Genomic DNA, 26233 nt, shown 5'->3' with positions numbered 1-26233 from the left:
CTGTATCCTCCCAAATTCTGTTGTTGAAGTGTTTGGTGTGAAAAGGGTAGAGACAGTGCAATAGGGCAGAACACGTACATATGAAAGTAATTTCATTTATTTCACATGCAAACCACTTTATGACATTGATATTGGTCTATAATTTGAAGGATTTGTAGTATCTCCTGATTTAAAGAGAGGAATCACTTTAGCCTGTTTGAATTGTTAAGGAAAATAGCTTTTGTCAATACAAAGGTTATAGATAAATGTCAATGTATCTGTGATAATTGGAGCTGCCATTTTTATAATTTTTGCATCCAGACCATCTATGTCACGTGTTCCGGTTTGTTTTAGATGCTGAAGATGAGAGAGAGAGAGAGAGAGAGAGAGAGAGAGAGAGAGAGAGAGAGAGAGAGAGGACGGCAGAGAGAGAGAGAGAGAGAAAGAGAGAGAGGACGGCAGAGAGAGAGAGAGAGAGAGAGAGAGAGAGAGAGAGAGAGAGAGGACGGCAGAGAGAAAGAGAGAGAGAGAGAGAGAGAGAGAGAAGTCTGAATGTTTTAATGAGTAGGCCTTGGGCCCTTTTCATGGAGATGAGCACATCTCAAGCACCAGCATACAAATGCACATAGTGAACAAAAACAAGAACATCCTACTAGTATCGCCCTGTTTCGTTCACGGATTATGGATTACGAATGGAAAGCGCCTTCATGACAAATGTAGAAAAACGTAGCAAGAGCGGCTTACTAGTGTTTGAAAACAGCATGGTTAATTTAAACAATGATGGGATTCTAGTGTATTTTCGTGGAATATAATATTCTCTTAACTCAGCATATTTAGGGCATACTAAAACAAAGTGGACTTCATCTTCAACACTGCCACAACAAAATGGACAAGATAAATCAGCGGAGGTTGCATTTAAATTAAAGCGAAATCGATGCACTTTCAGAGGAGATACTCCCAATCTAAGTCTAATCAGAAGATTTCTAGCTTTAATATGTTTTAAATCACTTAAATAGTTGGATAATGTTAGGGTTGATTTGAAGGTTCTGTACAGAGAGAAACGTTCATTTCCTTGTACATTTTCAAGCCAGGTTTGCTTATAGGATGAAATAAGTGTTTCTTTAAATGCTGTTAGGAACGCCCTCTCATCGCCAACACCTTGGTTTTCCCATACTTCATCAAAACCGTACATGTACAGAGTGTAACAGATCGAGGAGGCCCATGTTTTCTTATTTTGTTCATGGAGATATTTCAGCATTTTATACGCCTTGCTCGGAAGGCGATGATGTGGCATCCTCAATATACGTAGCCAAAAACGAATGCATTTAACAAAGCTGTTTATAAACAAGGGGTACCTTCACGTTTCTCCATAGACCATAGCATTTGGTGTTCTCATACTCGTATTCAAAAAACGTTTAAGTGCGAATAAATGAACTCTCTCTATAGGTGTATGGTCTGCTTCAACCCCCCAAACTTCGGCACCATATGCCAGCATCGGTTGAATCTGTGCGTCGAAAAGCTTGAAAAAAATAGCTGGAGATCTGTCACCCAGTTGCCATAAACATTTTAAAATACCAATGACTCTCTTTTAGAGAGAGAGAGAAAGAGAGAGAGAGGAGAGAGAGAGAGAGAGAGAGAGAGAGAGAGAGAGAGAGAGAGAGAGAGAGGTAGTGGGTATCTTACCTGAGATTTTCATTTTCCACCATGTATTCTTGCAGCATTTCATACAAACCACTCTCTGCAATGACAACAATGTTTTTATTGAGGTGTTGGAGATTTTTGCCACATAAATATCATAAGAGTCAGGAAAAAGCACAACCGTTCTCATCCACACTTTGCACACACACAGACAGACAGATAGACATGCATGCACACAAGCACATATTTACAGTATATTCATATGATGGTCATGATTATTTCAGCATTCTAAATATTCGTTGACACCAATATGTCTGATATGATAACTCAACTTTTCAACGTTTAGAATAAAACAGATACACAGTAACAAAAACTGACCAAAATGACAATGCTAACCTTTCTCCTTTTGTTCTTGCATGAACTTCATGAACTTTTCGTCATTCTCTTTCTGTAGTTGACCCTTGGGCTTGGCGGGGAAATCAAGCTGTGAACATGAAACAAAGTCATGAAAAATCCAAGCAAAGTAAAGCCACACTTAACGGACATAATATTAACTATACTGCAGATTGACAAACTGAATATGTGTTATTCATTGATATGTGTGTAATAGCACGTTAAATAATGTTATGTTGTCGTAGTATTTTGATTGTACAGCGCTTTGAACAGGTTTAAACCCTGGATACATGCGCTATTATGCATTATTATTATTAATATATTATATCTCATATTTGGTGTAAGAATGGTCGGTTTTCGCTTGTCGCAATCCTCCTACATGGGCGTTCAGGAGGGAAGACTATGCTGTATCACACTATAGTTTGAAAGACAGCTTAACGCTTGAAACGTGAAACTTACGTGCTATACGCACAACAGCAAAGTGAAGGCAGGTGGTGTTCTTACCTGCTGACGAAGGTAGTGATTCTCGGTCCTCAGCACTTTGATCTCCCGCTTCAGATTCATGATCAGCTTTTCTCTCGGATCCTGAAAGCAAGAAGCGATCGATCAACATGCATCAATTTGATGAAAACCATTACAATCCAACCAATCAATAAAATAGCACCCCACAACAAACACATCAACATAAAAAAACAACAACAACATAACAAGAAGAACAAGAAGAACAAGAAGAACAAGAAGAAGAACAAGAACAACAACAACAACAACAACAACATGATTTGGAATGTTGGCAGTGTATCTATTTCGCATTTCTCGTTTCGGCGATGAACTTTTGTCAGTATAAATGTCAGAAGATTTGACCATTGAAGATTGACAGTCAGACAGTCAATCTTCAATGGTCAAATCTTCTGAGTCAGACAGTCAATCTTCAATGGTCAAATCTTCTGACATTTATACTGACAAAAGTTCATCGCCGAAACGAGAAATGCGAAATCGATACACTGCCGACATTCCACATCATGAATCAAACAAACAAGGCGACATTTTTAGAACTTTTAATTCAGGACAAAACAAAGCAAAACGAAACATTTGACGTTTAGTTTTGTCCTGAATTACGTTTAATTTGGTAACAAACATTCTTAATGGATAAGCGTGGCTTGATCACTGTTCTCTGTAGGCATCTAACAATGTTGTGGTGGATTATTGTAGCGTGCTTAGGGCAAACAAAAATATATGTTGGTTCAGGGTAACCCGACCGACCCTAATTTTTCCCGCCGACCCTACAACTTTGTTTTCATTTCTGAAAAAAATTCCCCAAAAATCAACCTTTGGCACATTTTGCGAACCATACCGAGACTAAAAAATTAAAAAAAATAAAAAATAAAAAGCCGACCTACCGACCCTATTTTTGGGGGTCATGTTACCTAAACCAACTTATATTTTTGTTTGGCCTTACCATCTTGACGGTGGGTTTGCTCTTGATCTTCTTGGCCCTGCTGGCGTAGCGCAGCGTGTTCATCGTCTCCGTGATGTTGGAGGAGGATGGCGTGATGCACGCAATCTGAGGGAAAAGGAAGATTTAAACAGTTAAAGCTGTTGAAATATCTTAAATGGTTTTGTGATTACTGACGATTTTTTAAAGGCGCTAACGATGTCGAAAGGGTAAAGGCAATCTAACCAAATTTAAGGTATACGCACGCACACTACACACACACACATACACGCACGCACGCACGCACGCACGCACACACACACACACACACACACACACACACACACACACACACACACACACACACACACACACGTGTGCAGTCACATGCACGGACGCACCCGGGTCTGCAGTATCTAGACACATACTTAGTTTCAAACACATACTTTGTTTTAAAAATCAATGCAGAGAGAAATATACAAACAGAAAGACAGTGACAAACACACAGACACATACTCTCTCACTCTCTCTCTCACTCTCTCTCTCACTCTCTCTCTCTCTCTCTCTCCCCCCAATCAGCGCCAAACAAAATAACACAACAATCCGAAAACAAGAGAAGAGCCATGTAGACTGACCATGAGTGTGATGCCATTACCAGCCAAACTGTCGGACAAGAGTTTGGTCAGCTTGCTGTCTCTGTAAGGTATGTGACCCTGCCTCCGTTTGGCATCTCCCAGGTGAGATATGCAGTTACCTGAAGAAAAGTTCAAATCAAATGAAACCGTTTTTAGAAAGATAGACATTGTTCGAGATAAGTACACACACAATTAATGGTGGTAGTGCGTAATTTGAGCCAACAGACATATAAACAGGGAGACAAACGGAGACACACAGAAGCAGACATTGACACCGACACAAACACAGATACACACAGAAGCACACAAATACACACACAAACACATACACACACCAAATACACTACAATACCTCTCTACCTCTCACTCACACAGACAAACGCGCACATACAAACGCAAATCACACACACACACACCAAATACACTACAATACCTCTCTACCTCTCACTCACACAGACAAACGCGCACATACAAACGCAAATCACACACACACACACACACACACCAAATACGCTACAATACCTCTCTACTTCTCACTCACACAGACAAACGCGCACATACAAACGCAAATCACACACACCAAATACGCTACAATACTCGTACCTCTCTACCTCTCACTCATGCAGACGAACGCACACACAAACACACATCACATACTCTATTTAACACACACTCTCTTTCTCTCTCTACCTCACACACACACACACACACACACACACACACACACACACACACACACACACACACACACACACACACACACACAAAATAACACACACTAACACACATACACACACACATACACGGCAACGCACACCACCCCACCAATACACACACCCAAATACTCACCCAACACCAACAAACTCTTGTTGATACTGTTGGACTCAGACAATCCCGGACCTCCAAACCCTCCGCTGGCGTCCTTGACCTTTTCACTGCCTGTGAAAACACGGAAAGCACGTGCAAGTCGCATACAATGTCAAGCGACAGCAGCTAAGATTGCAGCACTCTCATCAACGGAGCAAAATTAATGAGAACCCGTAGCGTTGACACTCTTTTTGGTGAATGATGAACATGTTGACGTTTCTCGTGTTACGACTGCATTGAACGGTCAATTGTTTCATTGGTCAAATGTAAACGTTATTGGTTTTTTTACGAACAACGAAAGAACAACAACAACAACAACCACGACACATCATATAATATGCCATTATACACTGTAACATGTCTTTTTTCTCAAGTTTTAATTCTTTACATCGGTTCTTGGTGTATTTTACTCTCCGCTGCGTTTCCATAAAACGACGCTAATAACATAAATGAATGGTTTTGTTAACAACACTAAAACAAAACAAAGACCCAAACAAAAAATTCCCCATGTTTTTGTTTGTTTGTTTGTTCGTTTGTTAGTTTGTTGCAATTTGAGGGCCTCTTTGGGCTATCTCCCTACTCAGCCCCATGTGAGGTTCGTTGAACACACTGAATCAATCTCAACATGTTCACTCTTCTTTCAACCGGCACGGTTGGCCTAGTGGTAAGGCGTCCGCCCCGTGATCGGGAGGTCGTGGGTTCGAACCCCGGCCGGGTCATACCTAAGACTTTAAAATTGGCAATCTAGTGGCTGCTCCGCCTGGCGTCTGGCATTATGGGGTTAGTGCTAGGACTGGTTGGTCCGGTGTCAGAATAATGTGACTGGGTGAGACATGAAGCCTGTGCTGCGACTTCTGTCTTGTGTGTGGCGCACGTTATATGTCAAAAGCAGCACCGCCCTGATATGGCCCTTCGTGGTCGGCTGGGCGTTAAGCAAACAAACAAACAAACTCTTCTTTCAGTGTGTGACGTCACTTCCACAGGGCTAATCATGGAGACAGCCAGGGCTACCATGAGACTGACTACAACCACCAGAAGCCACTCACCAGCCAGGGCTACCATGAGACTGACTACAACCACCAGAAGCCACTCACCAGCCAGGGCTACCATGAGACTGACTACAACCACCAGAAGCCACTCACCAGCCAGGGCTACCATGAGACTGACTACAACCACCAGAAGCCACTCACCAGCCAGGGCTACCATGAGACTGACTACAACCACCAGAAGCCACTCACCAGCCAGGGCTACCATGAGACTGACTACAACCACCAGAAGCCACTCACCAGCCAGGGCTACCATGAGACTGACTACAACCACCAGAAGCCACTCACCAGCCAGGGCTACCATGAGACTGACTACAACCACCAGAAGCCACTCACCAGCCAGGGCTACCATGAGACTGACTACAACCACCAGAAGCCACTCACCAGCCAGGTCGACAAAGGAGAGTTTGCCTCGCTTGGTGACGTAGAGGTTCTCATCTTCAGTGTCGGGCTGAGTCTCGGAGTCTATGGTGACTGTCAGAACACTGTGGCTGCGACTGGAGAACTCGTTCAGTCCGTGGGACCCTGTCTGGCGGTTTCTCAGACCTGAACACAAAGAGAAATGAAGAAAAGTTTTAAATCCAGACTTCTTACGTTCCAAAATTCAGAACAAAAAAACTCAAGAATTGTAGGTTATTTATTGGAACGTTTAATTTTGACAAAACAAAATAAATATTACGTTTTGTTTTGTCAAAAATTAAACGTTCAATAACTTGCAATTTTTTTAATTTTTTTTAATTCTCAACAACTGTAAAACGTTTACGGCTTAGTCTATGTTGACAGTCAGAAAGCTATGCCTGCGACTTGAGAATTCGTTCCTCAGACCTGAATCCACACCCACATTCAATACTGAGTGATCAACGGTCATGGTAAATTTCGGTACATGACCAATACAATCTAAACATAAATGTTAGGCAGTTTTAAATCACACTGGGGCAATTTCATCTAAATCAGGAGTATAGGGATGAAAGCTTGAAATATTCAAAATCAGACACACAATTGGCTTTCAGATTGTTCTACCATTTCATCTTCTTGATGGTTTTGAAACTTCAGGAAATGTACCAGGAACACAATTTTAAAATCAGGAGTATCTGATTACCTGTTAGTACACAGTAAATGTTTAGCCAGGTGGCCTCCCATTAGGGAGCACTCGTGGTCAAACATAGTAATCACCACAGTGTTCTTAACGCTGACCGGGAAACGGACCGACTTGACCCGTCAGCTCATCCATTGTTTTCTGTGTTGACCAGCAGAGTGACCTAACCACTCACACACACCCTCCCCCCCCCCCCCCCCATCCATCAACCCTTTAAGTCAGTTATATGGCCAAGCTCAGAGTAATCTTGGCCTAAAAAAAAGACATGATCTTGTCCGTAACACAGTGCATATAGCTTCCTTCCTGCGTAAAGCATCTTGTAAAATGTATTATCCTACATACGTGAGAGAGACACCCGTGAGATAATAATCGTTCAAATCACACGTGTGACGGTCACCGTGTGTATATCATGTAAATGAGGTCATGTCAAGCAAGTCTGGCAGGGACCTGTTTTTCCACTGCTTATGATGCCAAAGTCACCGAGACAAACGTCATTATAGAAACAAAAATTGCGCTCGCTAATTACCCTGATGAATCTTCAGAACTAACACGTCACGCCACACTTTCAGAGTGACGTTTCTTTGCTTTGACGTAATAGATTGCACGAGGCTTTAGAAGAGATCGAGGTTCCAAAACAAGCGTCTTCAATTTAGCTGCCTCGACTGCAAGACATTTTCAGTTAAATACACGTAAGTACAGTATGTAGGATAAACAGAATTAATACTACATGGCTTGCTGTGTCGTACCAGATTTACACTCGTTGCTTTTTCAAATAGTGAACAGCTCACTTTCCCTCGCAGTTCAATATTTAAAAAAAAACTCGTGTAAATCTGGTACGACACAGCAAGCCATGTAGTATTCTCTATTTACCACAGATTCATCCAGGCTTTTTACAGTGGACCCCCCCCCCCTTATAATACCCTTCCTTTAAGACCTTGTCTTTTTCAAATGGTCTCTTCATAACTTGTGTAAATTTAGCCCCATTTTAAGACCCCTTCCTTTTGAGACCTGTATTTGTCAGATTTTTTGGAGGTCTTAAAAGTGGGGTTTGACTGTCTATTGGACATCCCTCCACTTGAAAAGCATACCCCAGATGTACAGCCTGGCTGTGTAAAGTGGGATTTTTGCTGTTTAACTGATTTCTTAACCGAAACCAAACAACCCCATGTCGAAATCCGAAGTGTTATGAAAAGAATGCAAAACAGGCATGACTGCGTATGATAGCTTTCCAGAATCTTGACAGCCATATAAACTATCTGAATGTTTATCCATGTTGAAAGGAAACACGACTGCATCTAAGCAACGAAGGTAAAATGTGAATCAAAAATGACCAAGGTTGTTTATTTGCAAGACTGTAAGGCTATGACATAACAACAATCAATATTTCTGATGTCAAGTAAGTGGCTGTAGTTGAGCAACGAAGATCGCTTGGTTGACACTTTAAGCTTGTTACCTGAGTTGATAGGTGTATTGCTGTTGTCGGCTACCTGGGAATTGCGTTGCTTGTTTGGGATCGTTTCGTGCCGGAGTGATCATCAAAGGGAGACATATAAGGACGGATTGAGTGTTGCTGTGATCGCTACACAGTGGGTGGGTAGTCCGGTGTTGTTTTCACATTGAATTTGTGTGTGTTAGTGTGTTAGTGTGTGTGTGTGTGTGTGTGTGTGTGTGTGTGTGTGTGTGTGCGTGTGTTAAATGCGTACGTGAGTGCGCGTGTGTGTTAGTATGTGCGTGTGTGTGTGTGTGTGTGTTAGATGCGTACGTGCGAGTGTGTGTGTGTGTTAGTGTGTGTGTGTGTTACATTCGTACGCGAGTGCGCGTGTGTGTTAGTATGTGCGTGTGCGTGTGTGTGTGTTAGATGCGTACGTGCGCGTGTGTGTATGTGTTAGTGTTAGTGTTAGTGTGTGTGTATTAGTGTGTATGTATGTGTGTGTGTGTGTGTGCGTGCGTGCGTGCGTGCGTGCGTGCGTGCGTGTGTGTGTGTGTTACACGACACTTGAGATTGCCACAAGTTCTCAAACGTCGTATAATTGTGTTCTTTTATTCTACGTCGCCCGTCTTCGCAGCAGCAGAAAACAACTCGTCAAATTGAGTTCGAGGATTTATTTAGCATTACATACATACAACTGCACATCTAGCAGAACTCAAATAGAAGCTTTTTTAACATACAAATCGCGCTGGCATATATAGTAAATACTCAATCTCGAGAATATTCCAGACCGAACATGATACAACTACATTATACGAGCCGTGCATGGACTAAACTAGCGACATTCTCTATGACGTACATCAAAAGCGCCGACGCACTTAATCCGAACGAACGCCACGAACTCACGACTAAAGCAGCGTGGTAAACAACTTGTTTTGACAGGACTAGAAAGTTCACCTGCATTCTCGTCCACGCATAAATATTATGTTTACAAAATATAATATCGGTACTTTCCCACAAAGTACAAATAAGTCAACTACATGCAACACACAAAACTGAACCAAAGCTCAGCAACGGTAGCGTTTCCTAACAGTGTGTGTGTGACGGCTTTTCTGTATATCTGTAAATCTGCGTGTGCTCTTCCACGGGTATGGTTGTATGTGTTTGTGCGTGCGTGCTAGAGTTCGTGCGTGTGTTTATGTGCGCATGCATCTGGTTCCCCCGCGGCCCCAACAACGCAGACCCTCAGACTAAAAGTATTCTTCACATACCTGAGTAAGAAATCTTTGCCTTTTAACACCACGTCTCTCTGCCCTTAAAACTGTCATCGACATTCACTTAGCACTAACGTAGGATTACGACAAACACCGACTTGAGGGAAGAGCACGATTATCAAACAGGTTAAGATTTCACCGAAGAGCACACTGCCGACTACGACAACGAAGACTTAACCGTTTAGTTTGAAATCGTTGAAGTATTTGCTTATCTTCTTCTTTTGATTTACAGTTTTTGTGCTTGCCGTGTTTAAGAAGGGAATTGATGGGTGTAACAGACAGAAGGTTACCTACAAAGCTATTTCAAGACTTGAAATATGAATAATTATTCCAGGTTCGTTGTTCGCAGAAAGCGTAATGTCTCTATGATGTAGTAAAATCCTGTTAGTGATAAAAGCTATCAAGGAGAAGACAGGGAAATCACAATGTCGTGGTTATCAGTAGAACAAGCGGAAAAGTAAACGACTATCAAACCACAATGTAAAAACTTGAAGAGTTTGCTAGCCTATCACGTGTGTGTGTGTGTTTGTGTTTGTGTGTGTGTGTGGGGGGATATCGGTGTGTGTGTATGTACGTGTGTGTGTGTATGTACGTGTGTGTGTGTATGTGTGTGTGTGTGTGTGTGTGTGTGTGTGTGTGTGTGTGTGTGTGTGTGTGTGTGTGTGTGTGTTGGAGGGTAGGGGGTAGTATAAAGACACACCTCCCCCTTTCCCTTTGACTCATTTTCACATGTGTGCACTTTCCGAACAGCGAGACCTTTCTTTCAATCAGAGCAAAACTAAAAGGACACGTTCTTCACTTGACGAAATCCACAAAACACCCACAGAGGAGAACAAAGGGAACATTGTAAACGGAATGGAACCGATCAGAAGGTAGATAAATACGATCTACAACACGCACAACTAAAACCCCTTTTTTTCGCCAGCCGTTTTTAATGGCTTTCTGCCGTCATCGCATTCAACACGAGTTCCCAGCACTCTCACAAGTACGCCTGAAAGCATTCCACTTTCATTAAAGGTACTTTCCCTTTTCGTGCAATCGAACATATGTTCACTTATACAGGTCTGTTCAGGTGTGTTTTTCGCAGGGGATAAGATCACCATTCAGTTAAAGCATATATGGCAAAATTCTAAAGCGGCTTTCTGTACAGGGCGAGAATAAATCGTTTAGTTGAATTAATTTTGTGAGCGACACCGACAGTACTTGTACATAGCTTGAAGGGACATGAAAATGACAATGATGTGGTTTTGGCACTAGTAAGCCGTCATAACATAGCTTGAAGGGACATGAAAATGACAATGATGTGGTTTTGGCACTAGTAAGCCGTCATAACATAGCTTGAAGGGACATGAAAATGACAATGATGTGGTTTTGGCACTAGTAAGCCGTCATAACATAGCTTGAAAGGACATGAAAATGACAATGATGTGGTTTTGGCACTAGTAAGCCGTCATAACATAGCTTGAAGGGACATGAAAATGACAATGATGTGGTTTTGGCACTAGTAAGCCGTCATAACATAGCTTGAAGGGACATGATAATGACAATTATGTCGTTTTGGCACTAGTAAGCCGTCATAACATAGCTTGAAGGGACATGATAATGACAATTATGTGGTTTTGGCACTAGTAAGCCGTCATAACATAGCTTGAAGGGACATGATAATGACAATGATGTGGTTTTGGCACTAGTAAGCCGTCATAACATAGCTTGAAAGGACATGAAAATGACAATGATGTCGTTTTGGCACTAGTAAGCCGTCATAACATAGCTTGAAGGGACATGATAATGACAATTATGTGGTTTTGGCACTAGTAAGCCGTCATAACATAGCTTGAAGGGACATGAAAATGACAATGATGTGGTTTTGGCACTATAGTAAGCCGTCATAACATAGCTTGAAGGGACATGATAATGACAATTATGTGGTTTTGGCACTATAGTAAGCCGTCATAACATAGCTTGAAGGGACATGAAAATGACAATGATGTGGTTTTGGCATAGTAAGCCGTCATAACATAGCTTGAAAGGACATGAAAATGACAATGATGTCGTTTTGGCACTAGTAAGCCGTCATAACATAGCTTGAAGGGACATGATAATGACAATGATGTGGTTTTGGCACTAGTAAGCCGTCATAACATAGCTTGAAGGGACATGATAATGACAATTATGTCGTTTTGGCACTAGTAAGCCGTCATAACATAGCTTGAAGGGACATGATAATGACAATGATGTGGTTTTGGCACTAGTAAGCCGTCATAACATAGCTTGAAGGGACATGAAAATGACAATGATGTGGTTTTGGCACTATAGTAAGCCGTCATAACATAGCTTGAAGGGACATGATAATGACAATTATGTGGTTTTGGCACTAGTAAGCCGTCATAACATAGCTTGAAGGGACATAAAAATGACAATGATGTGGTTTTGGCACTATAGTAAGCCGTCATAACATAGCTTGAAGGGACATAAAAATGACAATGATGTGGTTTTGGCACTATAGTAAGCCGTCATAACATAGCTTGAAGGGACATAAAAATGACAATTATGTGGTTTTGGCACTAGTAAGCCGTCATAACATAGCTTGAAGGGACATGAAAATGACAATGATGTGGTTTTGGCATAGTAAGCCGTCATAACATAGCTTGAAGGGACATGAAAATGACAATTATGTGGTTTTGGCACTAGTAAGCCGTCATAACATAGCTTGAAGGGACATAAAAATGACAATCATGTGGTTTTGGCACTAGTAAGCCGTCATAACATAGCTTGAAAGGACATGAACATGACAATTATGTGGTTTTGGCACTAGTAAGCCGTCATAACATAGCTTGAAGGGACATGAAAATGACAATTATGTGGTTTTGGCACTATAGTAAGCCGTCATAACATAGCTTGAAAGGACATGAACATGACAATTATGTGGTTTTGGCACTAGTAAGCCGTCATAACATAGCTTGAAAGGACATGAAAATGACAATTATGTGGTTTTGGCACTAGTAAGCCGTCATAACATAGCTTGAACTGACATGAAAATGACAATTATGTGGTTTTGGCACTAGTAAGCCGTCATAACATAGCTTGAACTGACATGAAAATGACAATTATGTGGTTTTGGCACTAGTAAGCCGTCATAACATAGCTTGAAGGGACATGAAAAACTAACAAGCAACCAGCCAACGCTTACATGAGAAGGAAGGTAGATTTAAGCTTGAATGAATTCCACTTGCATGGAAAAAGCAACAACGCAGAATCCAAAACGCTTTTTGTGCTTTGTGCAAAGAGTCACAGGCGGACACAGTGCGATTACAATGTACAAAGTGATTCATTGGTAAACAAGATTATGAAGATTTTGATTTCCCTTTGGGATCCTCGGTCGAATTTGTGTGATTTAGTGCCAAGCGTTATTCCGATTTGAATGGGATTTTAGAGCCTTGGATTTTAACCTGATCTGACTTCGACTGGTTTCCAGGCATTTACAGATTTTGATACCTCTTGTCGGACCCCCCAGGCAATGTTAACACTCTACACGTCAAGAGTTAGTGTGAACATAAGGATACGGCAATAAGCCCGTCAAGCAGCTATGGCTTAAATTTCCAAAGATAAAGGCTTTCGCGGAACGCGTGGTGAAGTTTTAACGGGTCGTGATAGGATAACTGTTGTACTCAGTGCAGAGGGGAAACACCACCTTCACAGCATACAGAGAAAGAGTGTGTAAGTGTTACACAAATCTCAAGAAATGAAACTGAGAAAGTACCGAAGTAAAACGGAAGAAGGGAAAACAAGCGATCAATTTCAGGACAACAATATTAATGTTACATATACACTGACGCGCAACATAGACATAGACACAAGAAACATTGCTGTGGCACACACACACACACACACACACACACACACACACACACACACACACACACACACACACACACACACACACACAGACAGACAAACAGAGATAGAGATAGAGAGAGAGAGAGAGAGAAAGAGAGAGAGAGAGAGAGAGAGAGAGAGAGAGAGAGAGAGAGAGAGAGAGAGAGAGAGAGAGAGTGAGAGAGAACCCCCCTCCCACGTTACGCAAATCTCTTCTTCGACTATTCCACTACAATAACCGCAAAGCAAAAATAGTATGCAAATTACCGTCAGCATCCATGTCAGAACGTGGCTGGTTAGACGCTCCCGCAGGAAGTCCCAATTCGACGCTTTCCACGTCAAAACGCAGGGGTCCCACAATGCTCCCGTCATCCGTCTTGATGTAAAACACATAGGTGTCACCACCACCATACTCCTCGTCAATCTCCACATCGGCCATCCAGTCATAATCCTCGTCTTCGAACTGTCCGGAATCTTCTCTGTGACTGGGAAAGCCCGAGTCTCTGTCTAACTGCGAGTCTTTCGGAGGTCTATTTTCCATGTTTTGACGTCTGTTTTCCATATCCTGGGGTCTGTTTTCCATGTTCGGGCGTCTGCTTTCCATATTCTGGGGTCTGTTTTGCACGTTCGGGGGTCTATTTCCAACGTTCTGAGGTCTGTTTTCCACCGGTGGAAGTCTGTTTTCCAAATGTCGGGAGCTTTTTTCCGCGTTAGGGGACCCGTTCTCCGTATCAGGTCCGCTGAAGTCCCTGTTCACGTTGTCTCTACTGCCGAAACTCGACACTCTCTGTCCACTACCTTCCCTATTGTGACCCGCGCGATCGCCGCTGCTAGCTCGCCCTGCTCGAGGCGCGTTGCTTACACCACTCTCTAACGGGCCAGGGATTTTCGAGCCTATGCTTTTCTTTTTCACTCGTGGCTGCGGTTGCGGTAAGGGCTGCGGCGGCGGGTGGTCCCCTTCGAGTACGGCGTGGGCTGAGCGTCGTCTGACAAGCTCTGTGAATTCCGCTTCGATCTTGTGGAGTTGAATCTTGGCGCTCAGCGCGCGGAGACTTTTACGCATCACATCAACATCTTGCCCCTCTTCTAAGTCCTCGAAGGGTTGCTGGTTGGTGGTGTTTGGGGATTTCTGCTGGTGCGTAAAGTCAATGCTGTCGGTCAAGAAGCCTTTAGTGTTTTGGAGCACTGGTGTTGCCTCTCGCAGAACCTTGTTCTGAGGGCTCCCTTCACGGAGGCGAAGGATGCGTTCAGACTTTGTCTGTCTTTCGCTCGACGCTTGTCGCTTGCCTGCCCTCCGCATGTCGTCGGTTGTGTCGTTAACGTCTTCGCCGTTATCAATAAAATCTTGTTTGTTAAATTCCACCTTGTCAAGGTTTTTCTGCTTCTTTTCTCTTGATATTTCTTGCTGCTTAGCGTTAGGTTTCTCAGTTCCAGATGGAAGATTCTCAGGGAGAGAGTCCTGCTGGAGACGTCTTTGAGACGTGTGTTGGTTGTCTGTTGGTGCCTGCTCTTTTCTTACAGCCGTTGAAAGAGCTTTTTCAGGCTTCGTGGCGTGTGTATTGAGCGTTTTGCTAGTGTTGCGTTCCTCTCTTTGTGGCTCTGCGCCTCCCTTCGTTTCGTCTCCGTTCCCTTTCTCTTCTCCTTCTTTCACCTGGCGCTTCTTTGTCGGGGGGACACCTTGGGGGACATTCCCCTTCTCCACCGTCTTCCCCTTCCCCTCTTCTGTCCCTCCGATCCCGCCACTCGCAGCGGTGGTGGCGTCAATATCTTTGTCTGAGCTTCCAGCTTTCTCTAAGTCCCTGTCCTTTGAGAATTGGGGCGAGCGTTCTGCGATCGCTCCCCCCTCCTCCCCCTCCCTACCGCCACCACCACTACCTCCATCACGCTTTTTGTCCTGAATATCGTTGTCGAAGTGCGGCTCTGTCTCGTTACCGGAGGTGGTAGGGGGAGGTACCTTTTCATTCGATTTATCTAAACCGTTTTCGTTTTTCTCTTTGAGCTTTTTTGGGTCGTCGTTTTGTTCTTTTGTTGTAGGTTTAGCGTTTTGACGCTTCGCTGGCGAAGAACCAGCAGTTTTATTCTTCTTGACTGTGGAAGTGTCGTCTTTGGCTTGGGGAGTATTGGCAGCTTCGCTTTTCTTTAATATACCTTTCCTAACGGGTTTCTTTGGCTGTAAATTGTCACCGTTGCGTTCTTTCTTTGGAGTGTCACTGTCTGCTTTTAAAGGTAGACTATCCCCGTTTTCCGCTTTTGTCTCTTTGCTACTGTCACTTTCTCCTTCTTTGCTTGCAGAATTTTTGGAAGGTGGCAGATTGTCGCTGTTTTTCACTTTTCTTTCTTTACTAGTGTCACTTTCTTCTTTGGCTGTAGAAGTCTCTGACGTTGGCGCGGTGTCGCTCTTTTGCTCTTTTCTTTCTCTGCTAGTATCACTTTCTTCTTCTCTCGCTGTGGAACTCTCCGAGGTTTGCCCTGACTCTAAACCCTCCCTGGTTGTCAAGGGAGACCTGGAAGAGTCTCGGTGTGTCATGATCTCGGTGGCGATAGCGTCTTGAGTTTCGTGAAACTTGACTCCAGACAGACTCTCCACTGAATCCCAGGCTGTCGGGTCGGGGGGCAATGGTTGCACGGCGTCCCAGGGGCGAAGGGGGGACGGGGGGCGGGGTGGGGGTTGGGCTTTACGGGACTGGGAGGGTAAGGAAGAAGTAAGAGATGACGGAAGAGGAGGAGGATGAGAAGGAAGATGAGAAGGAGGGGGAGGAGGGTTCTGTTGCAGCAGAGACTGATTAGGTTGATTAGTGCCGTTATCGGACACAGCTGTTGACCGGGCAGCAGTAACTGCGCTGTCGCTGCCCTGTCCGGCAGAATCGATACCCGTGTTTACTGACTCGATACCCGCTTTAGCCGAATCAATACCCGGTATCGCCGGCACTTGCTGACGACTTGAAGCGGTGGTGGCGGTCAGGCCAGTGCTCTCATCTTGCTGACCACTTGACCGTAAGGGTAAGGCTCTTGGCTCCGCAGTTCCTTGTTGGCCTGAAGTACCGAGGATTTGTCTCGGGGTGGGAGTCGGGGTGGGAGTTCTGAAGGGGTGAACGAAGGTGGAAGTCTGTACTCCGATATCCACGGGAGGGGTGGCTGTCTGTATCTCCCGGTTAACTGTGAACACCTGTCTGTTGCTGTTGGGTTGGGACCCTGGAGGGAGGTTGCTTTTTCCTGCTATTGTGGAGTACATGATTTTGGGGAAAGTTTCTGTAGTCGGCGTAGGGTCATTTCCTGATGATTCGGGAAGCCTTTCGTACACTGATGGTTTCAGTGGGAAGCTCTCGAGTATCTCTGATGATTGTTGCTGTTGCTGATGCTGATCTTGTTGATGAGTTGGTAATGTCTGCTGTTGCTGCTGCTGTTGGGTTTGCTGATTTTTCTGCTGTTCTTGAGGTGCAGGCTGATACTGCTGGGGCACTCCTGCTGACTGTTCATTCAAAGGGCGGTTCTTGGGACGGACCAGGTACTGCCGTTGGGGCGGAAACAAAGGCTGTTCCGGAGCACCCTGCTGAAGAGAGCGCTGTGGAAGTGTTCCTCCGGCTCCTCTCTGGCCCTGAGCGGAGTTGGAACCAACACTGCTGGCGTCAGACTCTTCCAGTCCTGCCAGCTCGCTCTCCGTGCCGCTCTGAAAAGAGTCCTCTTTCTGCAGGGAAGAATCTTCTCTATCTACTGACAGTCGGGTATCTTCGGTGGGAGAGAAGAGGAAGATGTCTCGCTGGAAGACGGATGGGGAATCCTTGCCCCCAGACTGAAGGTACACGCTCCCGTCCTGGGGCCTGGGCGTGGGGTAGGTCGCCATGGTTACGGGCGGTAGGGTCGGTACCGTGCTGGTGTGTGAAGCTAAAGGTTTCGTCCCTGAGTAAGGCCTACTTCTGGGGTCATAGGGCAAAGTCCTGTGGTCCAAAACTACAGTCCTCTGCTCCACAACTATTACAGATTTTGGATCTGACGACCTCGTTCTCGGTTCTGCAATCATTGCTCTTTGGTCCGTTGGCACCATCGCTCTGGTGTCGGAAAACCTTCTCTGAGGTTCTGAAGGCATCGTTGAAGGGTCTTCGTGAGAATCAGACAGCCTTCTCACCAGCCTGCCGCCGGCTTGGTGGGACGCAGCAGCAGTATTCCCGTACAGAATGCGATCGACGTTCTCCAAGTGGGATTCGCTCGCCCGACGCTGAAGAGTAGCCCAGTATTCTTCTTCGTTGTCATCGTCATCGAGGTCCTCAAGCTGTTTCCAAGAGCCTCGAGAGACCAGAGTATCGTCGGAGGAGTCTGAGTCACGTTCTTGTTCTTGTTCCTCTTCTTCTTCTTCTTCCTCCTCGTGAGCTGATCGGTCTTCATACCGCGCTGAGTCCCTTTGGGCTGGAGAGGCTGAGTTTGTGCGTTCCACGTGCTCGTCTCTTCCAGGGGAGACACTGCCCTGCGCGTGGCGTCTGTGGTGAGCGCTGGACACTCTGCTGGCACGTGACTCCCGTGGCGTGACCGAGTTGTCATGGCGACCAGACTGATGGCTTCTGTCGCTGCGGGCCGTGTCCCCCTCGACTTGAGTGAGGTTCTCGTTCCACTTCACTGACTTACCGCTACGCGTCCGAGGACCCCGCGGTTGAGCCATGGTGATGGAAACAGCTTAGTTCATGTTCAACAAATACTCAGTCGTATTCCCGTCGTGGACAGTAAAACATTTCGATATTTCATGGTTGATATGAGGCAATTTTCATTTAGTTGCCAGTCTCAATGTTTTACAGATGGCCGAAGACTTGATTCATCCAAAAACGTGTTTGTGTTGTTTCTTTGTTCTCACTGCATCGTTTTTTCTAACACGGTAAAACAAGTTGATTATCAAACATGAGACACTGTGTCCGTCACAACCCCTATGCACAAGCACAGCTTTAATAATATCCATTGAAGAACAGTTTTAGTTGTAGTTGTAGTTGTGTGTACCCAGATGACGACACTGTGTTAGATTGTGTCCACGAACGACCGAGCAGCAACGCAATCAAACACACAAAACGCTGCTTGGCAGAGTTTACACAGAGATGTGAAAGCATACTGACGTACTACATTACGATAGTCTAGAATATATATATCCACACAAAGTGTTGTAAGACTCAGTTTATTCATTCAGACGTGTAAGGATGTGTGGTGTTGTCTGACTCAGCCGTTGCGATGAAAGCACACTGTTGTCTGTCACACCTATGCCGTTTTGTGTAATAAGACTGACAGTTGCTGACAGAATATCTTAGTTGCATTGTACTGGTTTCTCTTTGTCATACAATATCTCAGAATGAAATCATACTTTAACATAGCACAATTTCTGATTTCATGATCTTCGATCGGCTCTTTGGTAGGAAAACTGTTGGAGTGAAAAAACTGTTCATTATTTGGTTAACGTGTATAAAATATCAAAATCAGTCCCTGCCTACACTTAATGTCCATTAATTACAAAATTGTCTATGTCAGAGTAAGTGTCCCTTTTCTGTGTTTGACAGTGATGTTCTGTGCTAAAAGTTTGTTACTTGGTAGAAATTGCTGAAACATGTTATCCTAGGCGCAGGGCTAACACCAAAAAAAATGTGAAAAACCTGAAAGGCCAGGGTCCACCAATAAATTATAAAATAATACACATTTTGTCTCCATTAACCATCCAAACTAAAAAAAAGTGTTCTTTTTTTAAAAGTTTTACTTTAAGAAACCGGATTTTCCGGTTTTAAAAGTTTTCAAAAACCGGATTTCCGGCGAGAACCGGAAAGGTGTTAGCCCTGTTAAGGCGAAGAATGGATTTGTATTTACGAGCAAAATGAACACGTATCACATTATCAAAGAAATAAAAGTATAAATCATTCTAGACTAATTTCATGTTCAGGGCTCGAAGACAGGCAGGTCAAAATGTGAGAACACAAGAATTACGTGATGACCTTCTTCAAATGTGACTATCGAGGACTTCCCTGCTTAGCTGAGCAAACGAATAAGACAATCGCGGATAACCGTTAGTCAAATAAAACTGCCGCTTCAATAGAACGAGAGGTCTCTCTTTCATCATAAGGGCACTCGGTGCAATGTACACTGTAATAAAACTATTTTTGGTTTCGTCAAAATTACTAACATTTCAGTTTCTCGCCTTGGCTACTACCACTGCAATAAAACTTAACTATTACTTGTTGATACTATTCTCATTGTAAATCTCGTACGCCAAAAACCCACGAAAGTTGACAAGAAGACTAAATGATCCAATATCTAGAATGAGTTGACTTCTGATTAATATGTTCACATTCGTTTTGTCACGTTTGTTTGTTTGTTTGTTTGTTCGTTCATGGGCTGAAACTCCCACGACTTTTACGTGTATGACCGTTTTTACCCCGCCATTTAGGCAGCCTTACGCCGCTTTCGGAGGAAGCATGCTGGGTATTTTCGTGTTTCTATAACCCACCGAACTCTGACATGGATTACAGGGTCTTTTTCGTGCGCACTTGGTCTTGTGCTTGCGTGTACACACGGGGGGTGTTCGGACACCGAGGAGAGTCTGCACACAAAGTTGACTCTGAGAAATAAATCTCTCGCCGAACGTGGGGACGAACTCACGCTGACAGCGGCCAACTGGATACAAATCCAGCGCGCTACCGACTGAGCTACATCCCCGCCGTTTTGTCACGTAACCATAAAGGACTGATTAGACTTATAACAGAGAAACGCAAAAAACAACAACATTTGACTGAAGATTATTCTTGTTTTAAAACGCGTACGCCAAAAATAACACAAGAGTTTTCAAGATGACCTGGGTGACCTAGAACCAGAGATGAGTTGACTTCCGATTCAAACTGTCATGTAACGATAAAAGGACTGATTTGACTGGCAACAGAGAAATGCACGACCTCTGATACATGTTCACACTGATACAATCCACGAATAGTTTGGACTGGCTGTTTCAACGAGAGTTTTTATCAGCTCCTTGCTATTCATTTGAAATCCGTCGTTACAGTGGAGGTCAGTTTGAACACGGAAACTGAATGTCAGTGAAATTGTGACGAAAAGTGTGTGTGTGTGTGTGTGTGTGTGTGTGTGTGTGTGTGTGTGTGTGTGTTTGTGTGTGTGTGTGTGTGTGTGTGTGTGTGTGTGTGTGTTTTTTCTCTCTGTGTGTTTGCCTATCTATCTACTTGTGGTTCTAGCTGTCTGTCTGTCTTACGTCCAAGTCTATATGGTTTAGTTCTATGTCTTACATCACCGATAATGTATACATTTCTTTCTTTAAGTTCTAATCTTCACTGAAAACAATGTATCCCTTCATGAACACTTCTTTCACAAAATAATAACACTTCACAACTTCAAACAAAAGCGTAATTCGCACCAATCTCCACGTCATGTTGTCCAAAATCCTCAAAGACACGCAACACTTTACAATAACCCGGCATCCACTTAAACCTCTCACTCAAGTTCACACACTCAAACCGGCGACAGCATGCACAGTAATAATCCCTTGCAAACCTCTTGGAGAGCCAACCATAAATTCACGGCTCCATAATGTTTGAACACACACAACACGCAAGACACCTAAGCGATTCCCACACAGACACTCTTGTCTTGTCCCGCAGACAAAGTTGTCAGAACTCCAAGACGATCCAACAAGCGGCTTTTCTCTCCAAAATTGTCCCTTTAAAACGGTCGCAGACGACCCAGAGCCACAGAGACTAAGACTTGTGTCCCCTGAAAAATCAGTCTTGGCGAGCTGTGACACTAACGGTTGTACACAGTCCTGGACCACCAGGCTTCTCGAAACTTTTATTTCTATAGGGGAACGTTTGCCATACATAACGGCCTCATTGACAGGGACACAATTGTGTGATGTATGAATCTTCGTTTTCATGTAGGGCGGGGGAAATTACCCCGATAAAGAGCAAATAAGGGGCAAGCATTGAGATCCAAAACTGTTTATGTCCAACAGCCGTGGGTACCGTTTTCGAGGTGGGTGTACAGTAAATATGCGTGTAAAAGACCTAGCCTTCTCTCGCTTTCCAATGCGCTTTGTTCGTGTTTGCTATGGAACTGTCAATAGCAATGTAAATCGATTCTGTGTGTGACAGGAATCTCACCTGGGGAATCGTAAGAAATATCGATCTTTCTTCACCTGTCAGTTTGATTATTGATCTCCGCTGAGAAAAGGAAAGGTTAGTAGCTCGACACACTGAATCTAGAATCGGGATATATTCTAAATACTCAGTGTCCTTCATTCGCGTGAAGGTGATACACTAGGCATGACAACGTCAACAAGAAAGACAAACTTTATAGTTTATTTTTGTAATTTGTGCTTTTGTGAATGTTTTGTGGGGAATGAGTTGTCAGCATAATTGTGCAAGACGAACACAAACACACACACACACACACACACACACACACACACACACACACACACACACACACACACACACACACACACACACACACACATATCCCCCCCCACACACAAACACTTCACCTAACGCGGATAAGGAGTCATTTTCTTTGTTTTCTCTCTTCCCCGCATCCCTGAACCTCCCACAATTGGAACAATCAATCCAAAAGTGTCAACTAAGCTCATTTTCATACCTACCACATGCTACCACAGGTACCACGATAATAAACAGCAGCCTCGTAAACCCCTTTCAGCCTCTTAATGATCACACAGGCACGTGAGGTTACTATCGTTCTTTCTATATTTGGTGTTTAACGTCGTTTTCAATCACGAAGGTTATATCGCGACGGGGAATGAGCCACTTGTCAATTGTTTCTTGTTCACAAAAGCACTAATCAAAAATTTGCTCCAAGGGCTTGCAACGTAAGGGAAAGTCGCCAATCCCGGAACAGTCGGCCAACTTGGAACACCTCAATATGCGATCAACGGGGAACAATTCATGAACAATTGTTTTGCAGAAATGTCCAGTGACATTCCTTGATATTATTCCAGCAAAAAAAAAAATGACTACCGCGGCAAAACAAAAAAAATGGTACGTTTTTTAAACTTTTCTTCCTTCTTCTTCTTATTTCTACCGTCTACAATTCGTATTATTACTCTTTATCTATATATACGTTCACGTAAAATGTTGATTGCTGTGATAAACCTTCATAGATTTGCAATAACTTGAACAGAAAAAAAGATTTGAATCGTCACGTGTATCCAACAGAAAAACGCGAAATCCATGCAAGTGCCATGCGGCAATGATGGAACACATAAGAGAGGCAAACATGGAACAGTGTTCCAGCTTTGCCGCATTCTGTTCCATCTTACCCTCATCAAACAATAAACAGAACACTGCTGTTTTATTCACGTATTCAATTCTCTTTTTGGTTTTGTTGTGTTTTTCTTTTCTATAAGTTTTATTGAATGATTGATTGATTTGTTTGACAGTATTATGAGACCCGAACGGCGGTGGTTACCAGAAGAAATGGGCTGCGCTTTGTCGGCAGTGAAAAACGGAGATATGGGTTTGCGTTGCGCATCAAGAGCATATGGTGTTACTGTCACAACTCTTACAAGTCATTTAGAAGGAAACAAACAAATTTGCAAAAGAAGAAGTAAAGTTCACAGGAAGACCTTCTACATTAACACCAGAGATAGAACAAGAACTAATCAATAGCATTCTTGAAGCTGAAATAAATTTGCCAACATCACCCCCATCGTTGTTTTGTACACTGTACATGGAGATTCTGGTCATTATGATTGCTTGATGTCAGCAGCAAATGTAAGCTTACCTGCTGCTGATGTCCTGCAACGCACAACCACAAGCTCGTCGAAGAGATCATCACGAAAAAAACAATCTTCTCCTTACAAACAAAAGCTGGAGATTTCACTTGCAAAAAGGCGTGCAGCTCAACAGAAAAGAGGAAAGAATGAAGCTACAAAATCTTCTGCTCAGAGAAACAAGAGGGGAATATCTTCTGATCAGAGGGAAAAAAGGAGATGCGTTCTATCCCGGGGGAAAGCACTTGGTACTGCTTCATGTGTGGCACCAACTCCCCTGAGAACATGATACAGTGCCAGAGGTGCACACAGTGGGCACACGAGGACTGCGCTGACAGCAGCGGACAAAAGGACTTCGAAATCTGTACTTAGCAATTTTTGTGTGTCTGCAAAATCAGTTCTTAAATCTGTTCTTAGTTATTTGCTTTGAGACTTTATGCGTAATGATTTTTACATTTAGTCAATTGGGCAGGTAGCCCTTTTATATCTATTTGTCAACAGAAGAGGGGTACAAATGAAGCTGCGAAATTTTGTGGTACTGCTTCATGTGTGGCACCAACTCCCCTGAGGATATGTTATAGTGCCAGAAGTGCACACAGTAATCACACGATGACTGCGCTGACAGTAGAAGACAAAGGACATTGTCTGCGAAATCGGTTCTTTGCCTATTTTTTCCTTTTTTTTTTAAGGTTTTGTTTTTCAGTCCTTTTTAGACCTAGCCTTTATTTATCTTTTTGTTTTACATTTAAGGCTTAAATTGTTATCCGATTTGTTATTTCCTTGGTAAAAATCAAAATATGATGTTGAAAAAAAGACATTTACATAAAATGGCTTAATCAAAATGTTATGACGTATTTATTTATCTTGTGTGTGTGGCAATGTGTGCTTGTTTGTGTGTGAATGAGAGTGTGTGGGTGTAAATGTGTGTGTGTGAGACACAGACAGAGCTAGAAAGAGAGTCAGGGTGTGTTTGTATGTGTTCCGAGTTTGACAACACAGTGTTCCACTTTACACACCCATGCGTCCAACCTGGAACAAATGCAGACATTTTTATTATGATCAGTCTGAGGAGTTGCGTGACTTTTATTTTATTTTATGTGGTTCGTTTATTTACTGATAGAGTCTAGTATGTGACAATATAAAGAACGCTTTGCAATATCCATTTTTTTGTCTGGTACGGCTGTTTCTCCTTAACTGTTCCAGGTTTAGCGACTTTCCCCTAGTACAATATATTACCTTACTGGGAGAATGCAAGTTTCCAGTACAAAGGACTTAACATTTCTTACATACTGCTTGACTAAAAGCTTTACAAAAATTGACTATATTCTATACAAGAAACACTTAACAAGGGTAAAAGGAGAAACAGAATCCGTTAGTCGCCTCTTACGACATGCTGGGGAGCATCGGGTAAATTCTTCCCCCTAACCCGCGGGGGGTCTGTGAGGTTACTAAACAGGCAGGTAGACAAATCCAGGTACAATAGGTAAGGTAGGTGTTTGCACGGTAGGTTAACCCAGCATGTGTCGGTCGATATCACAGGTAACAGAGATTTGTGAGTGCAAGAAACTAAAACTCTACCTACAATCGGTCACAGTTTGATTCGGTCAGTGACTGACAGGGGGGTATGGGTAGGTATGAAAGCACACGAATGTTCTGATAGTGAAGACATCAAAGTGAAGAAATCAAAAAGAACCAGAAAGAGCACACACACACACACACGCACACAAACACACACACACACACACACACACACACACACACACACACACACACACACACACACACACACACTCCCCCCGTTTCTTCCTCCTTTTTAGTCTTTTTTTTATTTTAGATTTCTGTTGGGGGGGGGGGGGGGGGGGGGTGTTGTAGATTCTCCTGCAATTACCAAAAGCGGTTCGGTTAGTAAACGAAGTAACGAAGATACTTTGTCTATCAACTCACAAAATGTACGAATGTTTTATCGATCGACACAACCTAACCTAGTTGTACCTGGATTTGTCTTCCTACCTGTTCGGTAACTTTATGTGCCGGGACAATCATTAACTGATTAAGCGACACACACACAAAATGAGGCTGCTTTTAATGTTTGTAGAAAATAAGTACCAAAGTATGTTATTCTTTAACGTCGATAGTCAACCTCCTCAGTGCCAGTCACTGACCAAACCAAACGGTGACCTATTGTCACCGATTTATTGTTATGAGGTTCTCGTATTAAGTGGACAGGTATGAAAACACCAGTACGCTCATGAACAGTGCCACAATAAAAGTTAAACAGTGTCAACTATCAGGGCCTCCTACAGATCTGTCAGGCCAGTAAATAAGAAAATGTAGACATAGTAGTGCAAGGTCATTTCGGCACTGACCGCTAGTTTTGTGAACGATATTTGATAGCTGTAGATCAAGAGAGAGAGAGAGAGAGACTGACTGACTATTAGGGTTTAACGTCCTCTTAGACCAACTGGTCTATATTGGGACAGGTATTGGTAATACGCTGAAGATATGGTGTGATACTTTGATTCGAACAAGCCCGCTGTGGCTGTCTTCTTCGACACACCAGCATTGGGTTTGTCTCGTCAAAGTATCGAAATACGATCATGATAATCAGAGACGAGAGATGATGCATGCGTGTCTTCGTGTTTTCCAAGCCCTGAGACTTTCGCTGTGAACGTGGGATCTTTTTCGTGCGCATGTGTGCACACGGGGGTGTTCGGACACCGAGAGAGAGAGAGAGAGAGAGAGAGAGAGAGAGAGAGAGAGAGAGAGAGAGAGAGAGAGAGAGAGAGAGAGAGAGAGAGAGAGAGAGAGAGAGAGAGAGAG

The 26233-nt window shown here is 43.4% G+C and overlaps 1 protein-coding gene across 1 annotated transcript in view; it reads right to left on the bottom strand.

Moving 5' to 3' along the window:
- The window catches only part of LOC138977121 (kinesin-like protein KIF17), a 113412-nt gene that overhangs the window by 14677 nt on the left and 72502 nt on the right, over positions 1 to 26233 (bottom strand). The window contains exons 8-14 of the mRNA XM_070350031.1: positions 6375 to 6536; positions 4927 to 5016; positions 4078 to 4196; positions 3467 to 3571; positions 2515 to 2595; positions 2014 to 2101; positions 1663 to 1717 (exon numbers count right to left, since the gene is read on the bottom strand). Of these exons, the coding sequence (XP_070206132.1) occupies positions 1663 to 1717; positions 2014 to 2101; positions 2515 to 2595; positions 3467 to 3571; positions 4078 to 4196; positions 4927 to 5016; positions 6375 to 6536 (700 nt within the window). The remainder of the gene's footprint in view (positions 1 to 1662; positions 1718 to 2013; positions 2102 to 2514; positions 2596 to 3466; positions 3572 to 4077; positions 4197 to 4926; positions 5017 to 6374; positions 6537 to 26233) is intronic.

Source organism: Littorina saxatilis, linkage group LG9 (genome assembly GCF_037325665.1).
Source record: "Littorina saxatilis isolate snail1 linkage group LG9, US_GU_Lsax_2.0, whole genome shotgun sequence".
NCBI lineage: Eukaryota > Metazoa > Mollusca > Gastropoda > Littorinimorpha > Littorinidae > Littorina > Littorina saxatilis.
Note: the sequence above shows the minus strand (reverse complement) of the source record. Positions and strands in the feature narration are given on the sequence as shown.